General features: G+C 34.4%; 1 protein-coding gene across 1 annotated transcript; it reads left to right on the forward strand.

Annotated features, from left to right (window-relative positions):
* Nucleotides 1–1,181: 1,181 nt before the first annotated feature.
* Nucleotides 1,182–9,334, forward strand: LOC143229039 (uncharacterized). The gene is made up of 2 exons (XM_076460720.1): nucleotides 1,182–1,523; nucleotides 5,537–9,334. Exons 1-2 carry the CDS (start codon nucleotides 1,476–1,478, stop codon nucleotides 6,767–6,769), a joined length of 1,281 nt encoding a protein of 426 aa, XP_076316835.1. The 5' UTR covers nucleotides 1,182–1,475; the 3' UTR covers nucleotides 6,770–9,334.
* Nucleotides 9,335–10,180: the final 846 nt, after the last annotated feature.

Here is a 10,180-nt window from a genome sequence, read left to right on the forward strand (position 1 = left end):
AATCTGGTAAGTCTGTTTTTGTTTTTTCGTTACTAGGCAAAGATAAAAAAATTAAGAGCAGTTGAATTTTTAGTGCTCTTTTTGAAAAACTCGCCTCATTACCTGAGACCAACACCAGATAACTGTTCGTATAACAAATCAATTACTAATGAAGAAAGTTTTATAAACCGTAAGAAGTAGAAATAAAATATGCGTGTTATTCATCACATAAGAAGACAAATGATAAGTTCAAATAATGAATAGTGACAATGTAACAGATAAACTGTCTGAAATACATGTAAAGAAACGTATTTAGAAATATGCTATGTTGACATAATGGGACAAATAGATTCTCAGAACAAATGTTGGTAATACTATAGTTTGACAATAATAGAATATCAAACAACGGTGTACGTAGTAGGTCTTGTCTCATTAAGATGACTCTTCACGGTAATGACCTGCTTTGTAGTTAAATGGTGTTTTAGGATTATCTTTTTATTTGGAATTGCATTGTTGGTAGTGATTGTACCAGGAATTTTCATAGTGTGCAATTAATCACAAGTTATGCACTAGTAAAAATACTTGTGTAGTTGAAAATTCACCTATATAAGGAAGTTCAAGAGGATAAATAATAAATAGATTATAAAATTTCATTCCAGAGATGGTAAATAAATGTATTTATTAGAATATTTTTCATTTATTTGGTCATTTGTTATTATGCTTGTTTATATGAGGTGCAATAAGGTGTCATGTATTAAGAAATGGAGAAATTATAACTGTGTAGTTGAAAAAGTCCTCAGGAAAATCTCTTGGTTGTGCAGTAAATTAATGTTAATGGAACGTGTTAGTTAATTGTTTGTTTGTTGTTGTTTTAATAAACTCTCATGTTTCTATGACGCACATTACGTTCTGTTAGCTTACCCTAGATAACTGTGTCGGTACTCTCATTTACAACAGAGAATCGGAAATACCTAGTGCAGTAAATCGAACGCAACGCAAAGATAGACAAACTCTCAGCTGTCTGTTGACGCATGTGCCGTCACGTACAGATATTTATCATGTAACGAGCCAACGCATTTTCATTGGTCCATTCGAGATGATGGTTCACAAGCGGGAATTCTATCGGAATTGACGTCATCCAAACCGAGTTGTTCGCGTAAACACTGCTTACAGAGACATCTTTTATTTTAACTTCCCCCCTTCCCTTATTTCTCAACACATGAGTGGAGGCAAAGCTAACTGAAAGGCAGACTATGATACCCTGCAAGTAGTAAGCGTCAGTTAACCAAAATCGGTGACGCTCGTAGGACGCTTGTGCTCGGTTACTACGATTTTACTCTGTGCGTCTTTTTATTAGTTTCGTTACAGTTTTGCTTCAAAAAATTCACTACTTCTAAATTATCCATATTAAACAGAAGATATGTTTTTACTTTACGTATTTTTAATGTTTGATATTTGAAGTGAATCGCCGAGATTGTCCAGCGTGTGTGTATCGCATGGGTGTTGAGATTTCCCCAGCTCACTATCCCCAACTGGACATCAAGGTGGGTTATTTATTAAGTTTTTACGCTACTTAGTTGTCTTTCAAACTTTACATCATTTATGTTGTACTATAATTCGTTCGTGACTTTTGTGGTGCTTCGTTTAACTTTTAGAATGGTAATTTGTATAATTATATTTGCACCAAATTAAATTACTGTTTCAGTAATATTTTGTGTAACAAGGCGAATAAGTTAGGCTTACTTCAAGTTTGGGAAGCGTTTTTATTCATTGTGTTATTATAACATACGCTATGAAATAATTAACCGCACAATGATTTTGTATAGAAAGACCTTAATAAAATGTTATTCAAAGCTTAATTAAAGATTCTTCTGTTGTGACCAAAAGAAGTTCACAATAAATCACTTGTTTGTACTACTTACACTATTTCAAACGTAGGTGATCCTGGAAATTTTACTGTAATTTACTACAAAGGCTAGGTACTTCGAAACTATTACCAAACTGTACATGTGCGACATTTATAAAATGTTACTTTATATAAGTTATTTTAAAAAAGTGAAACGAACTTTGATGTCCTATATTTTCAACTATGATACCATCTTGTATGGGTGTAGTTTCAAAATAAAAATCTAAAATGCTCCTCTGTTGCAAAAGTGTTTGAGCTTATTTTACTAATCTTAACACTCGGGTTTTCTATCCGTTCATTTACGTAGATCGTTTTAATTACATAAAAGAACATGACAACATAAAAAAAAAGATAAATTACTCAATTCTAAAGATTGAGAATGTACAATTGACATAGTTTAATTAAGTATAAAAACCCCGGAACCATATTTCATGTACTTGTCGCTCGTTTATTGAGTAACAAACCGAAATTTTCCATTATTTTAAGTAATTTAATTAGGTTTTTTGCATAACACTGCAAAATATATTGTGAATAAATCAGTTAATACGTAACTTTGTAGTAAATTGAATTTTTACGTTAGCCTTCCGATGTTTAGCTGTTTTGATGCAGATATTAAAAAGCGCCACCGTACCACTTCTTGTGAAAACAATAAAATAGGTTGGAGTTTTATATATGTAAAAAGGCTCGTTTGGGTTGAGATTTTTTGTTTTTACGTAGAGGAGCGAACAACGTTTCGACCTTCTTCGGTCATCGTCAAAAATCAACTTTAAAATGCAAGTTAAACCTTCAGTAAAACAAATGTTGAAATAAAAACTATGGATTTTTTTTGCCAGCAACACGAGTGCAAAACCATAATTTGTAACTCACGTTTTTGATAGCATTTTGATGCTTATGTTAAAATTGTTTAAAATATTTTTGTGATTCTACACTGTTTAAAAACTAATTGCAAGTTGTTTTTTTCCTGTATCACAAATCTAGAAAAGAGTTGTATATAAGATCATTGTGTTTGGTTGGTAAAGAAAGTATGGGAGGTTTTTACTGACCGTATTCAGTCAGATATCTTGCCTTGAATATTATCGTATGACGTCGTTTCGAAATACGGAAGACGCAACTGCCCCGCAACGTCACAATAATATTCAAGGCAAGATGCCCGTCATAAGAACTTTCCATTTGTCTGTATGTAGCGCCCTCTATTGAGTGGTAAGAGCAAACTCGAATCGTCCAACAAAAAATGACGGAACAGGAAGTTGTATAGCATGAGAACTTAAATATTCCTTCACGTACAAGAAACAGTGACATTCTATACTTTTCCAGTTCATATTTCAGTTGATTTTTTTACCTCAATTTCTAAAATGTGGAATTAGATTTAAGTAGGAAATAAAATTACGCCATGATTAAACTTTTAGCACGTGGTACTTTAAGAATAGATGAACAATTAAAATAAGAAATACTGAAGAAAGTAATATGCACGTTTTTCGCGTATTCTTGTCATTTTATAACCCGCGTTTTTTTTAAGCAGGTCTATAGGTTTATAACTAAAAATTCTGAATTTGATGCCTGTTGTGAACGGAGCACAGGTAGCTTTGTGCTAAACAAAACAAACAAAGGGTTTTACGTTTTCTGACCGTTTTCATTCAGGACCTAATTTTTTTCAGTAAGCTAAAACTCAAAAACAAGCTTGTATGTTGGAATGTTTAGAATATAAATATTAAATTACCGAGTCAACTCCGGATTCTGTGACTTTTCCTAGAGAAGTGATTCATTTGGCCAGCTCGCAGCCGTATTGTGAGGATGATGAATTTCTCCCAACAGCGGCGAGAAGCACGCAGCGTGTTCTGCAACAAAATCTTGACGCGCAACATAACTTCGTGACCATCAGATCAATATTTATTTTACTCTTCCGAAATGCCACTTCACAATTAGTAGTGCCACACTCCAAATTTACCATCACTACCCACTAGTGCTTTCACTTTGACGAAGTTTGCGTCGATCAATAATGGACTACATCTACGAAGAGAAGTCGTACATTTCATGAGCCTCTCTTCCCACACAGTTTCTGAGGATAGGGCCTGTAAAAATAGGCCTAAAAGCACTTGGACAATTCGCCTTATTGGCGACCTCGTCTTGTAGTAGACTGTTTGTTGCTATTTTCTTTTTACTAAATAACGGCGCATATTGTTTGTAAAATGACTAAATTATGTATTTTTCTTTAAAACATTTACGTGTGTAGTAAAAATATGTTGAAATAAATAATGTAATAAATGCTAGAACTTGAATAAGTTCGTTGTGTTAAAGTTGCTATCGTTGGTTGGTTTAGCACAAACCTACGCATTGAACTATGTGCTCTGCCCATCACTGGTATCGAAACATGATTTTCAGTGGTTAAAGCCTGCTGACTTACCATCGAGTCGCTGAGGAGCTAATTGGTAGTGTTATATATGAAATACTTGTTATATATATGAAATACTGGTTTTCATTTCGTCTTTTTAAATAATTTGACATTCATAAAAAGTTTGGCCTAAGAATGTTCTGTATGAACACAAAACGATGGTCGAATTACATTTCCTTCTTAGTGTAAATATAATTAAAAAATGGCATAAAAATCTTAATTACGTCTGTGGCCATGTGTATCACATGCCCAGATAAGAGCGGTCACAATTGTCACTAAATCTCTCGGAAAGAAAAAAACGGCCATTTCTTTGACTAAACGTTTCCTGGGCGAAGTACATAAACGTTTCAATTTATAAATCATAATACAAGCTAATCGACGAATAACAACCCCAAGGTTTATTGCTTACGTTTGAATAATAATACACGTTATTAATGTTTAAATAGCAAATATGCACGGCAACATTTGATTCCGTATCCTGGCCGACAACTAGACGAAGGAAGCTACAAACACCTGTTGAAGTTCTTCACGTGTAGGGTTAGTAGCAAAATATCAACAACAAATGATTATAAAAGATGTTTACGAGTTTGAAGGCGCTGTTATCAACTCTGGAACCACCTCGTTTTAACGTTTCCGTAGAGATGTTGTCAGGAGATGCTTGCACAGGTTCACTATACCAATAAACACTAGTTACTATCCTTCCCTAGTGTAATCAGAACTTAATTATATATTATATAACGTAATAATACACAAGTGTTAACCACTTTTAATAAATACCAGTTTATTTATGACAACAAAGGGAAAATTGGGCTATACAAAAAGTTATATTCGAGGTTTAAAGGTTATTGGGGTTTTCATGTTTCCTGTATTCTGTGGTAAATATTACCTTAGGTCTTCATACTATTATTGTTATCATTTCAAGTCTGGGGCGAGTGGAGTTTGTATAACGTGGATATGAAGTAAGTTAATAAGGGTGAGTATTGTTGTTTCAGTTATGAATAATATAACTACTGGAATATTGAATTAAAATTAGTATAACCCGATAAAGCAAGTGCAGAAAACAAATATGGAGCTCTGAAAGCCAAACCCTTTTCTACCATTTAATATTAATGAAAGTAATGGATGATCCCGTTATTGTGTGGACTGACTAGTTTTCTGTACAAACTTGACAGGTTTATAGGTGAAGCATTCTTATTTGTAGAATATAATATACATATCACATCTTAGTTCAACACTAATTTTTTTTTTTTTTTTTTTGATAGTGTGTTACAACTCCCGTCACCAATGTAGCAGTCAGCATGTGCGATTCTCGGGCCCATGGCGCCAAACGGAAATTTGGCGAAGTTTCAGAAATGGAAGCAGTGGATTCTAAACAATCCATCTATCCCAGCCAGCGACAGTTGGTGTTTAATATGAGCATTTGTAAGTTGAATAGACTGCCCATGAGACAGACACTAAGTCTCAGACGTTCTGTTCTTATTTACAATACCATGCGTATTATTCAAAGAGAATGTGAACAGGAAGGAGTGAAAATGAATTACGGTTCTAGTGGTCATCTCGTGTGTTCCCCTCATAGCCTCCAGGTTATGACCCTTGATCCGCCTCCAGATCATAAATCCGTTAAAGCAGATGGAATGCCACAAAAATCTTATATTCCTCTTGATAACTTAATGTCTTCTACCTCTCCATCAGCGACGGCCATCGACAGAATGAGAATGGATGTTGAAGACTGCAACACAGTGACGTCTTCAGAAATGGAAGATATTCGTAGTAGCTACCTGAACAACGTTCTAACAGCAGTAGATGGTCTTAGTCCTAGGTCCCACTCTGCAAAAGCTTTAGCTGAAGGAAGTGATGTACGCAACGACAACCAGCCTGATGATGATGACGAAAGATATATTATGGACCTTGACAGTTCCTCTGTTAAATTGACCCCTTTTATCAAGACGCTGTGCGATTGTCTCGATTCTGGTGCTTTCTGGAACGAAGAAGGAGATAGATTAACCATTCTAAATTGGAGTTCAGTTCTTAACTTTAGTTCCTCATTAAACACTACTGAAACAACTGCCATTGATGGAAATTTTACCGTTGACTACCATTGTAATTCTTCTTGCATTGGAACTTCGAATCCACCAGTTAGTCTTGGGACATCGATAGAATCTTCCCAACTTCATACACTCACGCCAGTTACCAGCAGTCCACTGATGACCGTCATGACATCATTGTCTTCTGTGGTTACGCCCGAAGATAAAGCCCACTCAAGCCCAACTTTAACTTCAATTGGTTCATCTCCTGTAACCATTAGCGGTTCCAGTGGTTTAAACCCAGGGGAAGAAATTTTTGGAGACATTGATTTATCGCTCTATGATTTTGATGTGTATTCTCCACTGTCTCCCCCCAACGTGAAATTAGCTCCAGTAAGCGCCGAAGACCTATTGAGGTTTTTGGTAGATAGTGGTCCTTCACCATACCAAGTCACTACTGTGGTCTCATGATTCGAACATGCTTGAAAATGAACTAACTTATTTTCGAAATTTCTACAGATTATTTTAACTTGGAAATTTTTTATTTGATGTATATTCTTAAATGTTTAGTTGTGTTCACATCAGTTAACATCAAAATGCGAGAGCCATTATGTATAGACTGACGTTTAATTTAATGAAGCCTAATTAATCCGGTATCGCATTAACCCTTTATCTGATGGTAATCAAACTTTATAATACTGAAAGTCTGGTAGAAGCTTAGAGTAGGACGTAAAATAAGGGGCCAAATGACTGTCCTAAGACAGTTTGGATACAGAAATACATCCATCATCAGTAGGTTTTTAAAAACAAGTTTGTCCATCTAATCTACAACTACCACGATAGTTCAAAATTAATTCAGTTGGCATAAACTTTCGTTACAACAACACGATTTATGTTCTGTGGAATGAATGCTAACAACAAAGTTAAAAACAGTTATAGTTTAACGAGCGTGTTAGACGAGGCACAATCTTAGTATAGGATTATGTATCTACAGACAGTAACTTCACAATATATTTAAACAATTTTATATTGAAAACCACCCGTCATTTAAGTTGGTAGGAACATTAAACGTGTATTTATACCGCTAGAACACGTATTAGTTTTTACAAAATCGCACAAATCTGCGTTTGATAAAGGCAATTTTATCTTTATAATAACTTTTGTCATAGTGTAATTACTTTAGATACCATTATGAAAGGGTAGTTTGTCCCCAAGCGCCGAGTTCTAGGATGCTAAATTAACCATTTTCCCGGAATTTAGCTATACTGACAAGACTAAGGCTCATCGTCTTTCAAATACCAGATAATCGTGATACTATGGTGAGGAGGTACAATACCATGATAGATAAGGTTGTCATGTAAGGTTAGAAGTTAAGTAATAGTATAAAGGTCGAGTATAATTTTTTTGGTGGGGGATGATGTATTGCCCCCCTTCCGGTCACCAGCCACCCTCGCTACATGCCATTGTTTGGTAGTTACTGTATTTCTAATTATTTCATGTATCTTGCAATTTAAATTAATATTTCAGAATTTAAATATTCTAAACGCTAACGAAATTACTGAAGTTTGTGGTGCCAACTTATCTACCGAATGAACACAGTATTACATGTTAGAATTCAGTGAAATCTTATGGTGTGTATACACACACACAAATATAGTGCACTGAAGCGTGTTACCCATGTTTGAATATCAACAACTCTTAAATAAAAATATACGCATGGCTACTCTGAGCTTCTGATAACTATATCGCTTTAAGTTAGTAGCATCTTGCGGACAAGAGAATCACACTTATTATTCGTGTTTTTTCTCATGTTAATAGGGCTTAAAAACTCGCTATACCTAACGTGTTTCACCAGTACAAGTAAAGAGGGGTTGGATATGTATATAGATAAAATTTGGAAGTTTTTAATAAGGAAAAATGTATATTTTTTATCCAGTATAATCTGATAGTATTCTTAAATATATTTATAAGTGTAAATACTTGTTAACCTTTCACACAAGGTACAAAGTGTAGCTGTCCACAAACTGTTAACACTATGCTAATGAATTCAGAATTATATTCTCTCTACAAGTAAATTATTTTATTACACTTTCTTACTTAAAAATTACATCCTGCTGACCACGAATCTGTCCAGTTCGAGAACATTCTATATGCTCGGGGAAGTGTCACATTTTTCCAACTATCCATGCGTTTATTTTTTTGTGTATCTCAAATACTAAGTACACACGAAGTACTGGTGTACACAGTTTACTATCGTTAATTCGAAAAAAAAAAAAAAAATTAGTAAACAGTTTGTTGGCTGTCATTGTACTTGGAGACCTTAAGTAAGTTATACAGACAATGACATGACATGGTTACAGGAGGTTTGGTACGATATTTAGCGCTGCGATTTTAATAGAAACTGTTTTCACACAGCTATGCTCACTGCATCCGTTTTAATTTCACAATGAAATAAAACAATCGCGTCCGTAGATTTGTGGAACGCTCCATTTTTATATATGCAAATTTGTGCATATAAGACAGTTTAAGATTTACATTATTTTGTAATTTGAAAATAGGGTGAAAATTGTAATATTTTCATAAAAACATCGAAAGATAGGGGTAAAAAGGGGGGAATCAATAGAACATTTAGCCGTGTTAATTATGTTAATACTCTTTGCATAAAACAGTCAAATGTTTAAGTGATGAAATACACTAAAAATTAAAATAAACGGCCTTATAAACGACATTTATAAACACCATGTGTCCTACCCGTAAGACAATCCATCGTAACTCAAGTTTTTAGTAACACCATCGTAACTCAGGTTTTTAGTAACAGAAGAAAAAAAAAAAAGACCGTAAGAAATTGTCAGAGATACTTGTACCTCTTTTGTAAATAACCATTTTGTTTACCATATTATTTGTATGTAAATAACTAGGTATATATGCTATTTATATGTTTCAGAAGATATATTTGAACGTGTGTGTAGATGTTCAGTTTGTTTTTATTCTTGCAGTCTTTGTATACGATTACTGTTCTAAATCTTTTTATAATTATATGGTTCCTGGAGTTCATTCTTTGTTTAAAATAACGAAACAATCTTACAAGTGTTGTATTTAAGAACAAGCTAATAAGTGAAAACCTTTATGAAACTTCCTGTTTTAAGCAAACTAAATAGTTATCTACCAGTCTTCTAGTGAATTGGTTGTAGGGGGAACGTGATAATCTAATTTCAAAATCGTAAAGATAGTCATTTTTTAAAATAATTTTACAAACTTTCTAAGCTATAAAAAAGCAAATTACGAACTACTTGGTTGTTTGATAAGCAAGAACAAGACAGAGGGCTATTTGCACTAGGCACACTGCGGGAATCAAAACCTGGTATTTAGCGTTAAGCTTTCATACTTATTGCTGTGCCACTGAGAGGCACGAATTGTCTTAATATAATCGCTACAATTCACATTACATAGCGTTCATATCTGTAACCAAACTGACTTGTGTAAGGTGTAGAACACTACCGATATTATTGTCAAGGTACAACGTGGTAAACAACTTTCATTAGTCGAAAGTATATTTTAAACTTTCCGTTTCCAAACATATCTACCCTAAATGCTGCACCATCCGTCACGCTCATATCTCAGCCGCTACGCTAACGATTGACGGCGCTTTCTGCCGAAATAGGTATGTTTAAGTCCTTCCAACCACATAGAAGATAGGTGGCACGCTTACTTTGGCATATAATTAAATTTTAGGGTACTTCGATAGATCTTTACAAGTAATCGAATCCGGGTGAAGGTGTGCCCCACCTTTGATTTTGCGGTTTTACAAATATCGTAAGCGTTTAATATTTTAACGAGCCCGAGCCCTCTCTCCCTCACGTTCACTTGGTTGCCACATTCACA

This window comes from Tachypleus tridentatus, chromosome 1, assembly GCF_004210375.1.
Source record: "Tachypleus tridentatus isolate NWPU-2018 chromosome 1, ASM421037v1, whole genome shotgun sequence".
In the NCBI taxonomy this organism is placed as follows: Eukaryota; Metazoa; Arthropoda; class Merostomata; order Xiphosura; family Limulidae; genus Tachypleus; species Tachypleus tridentatus.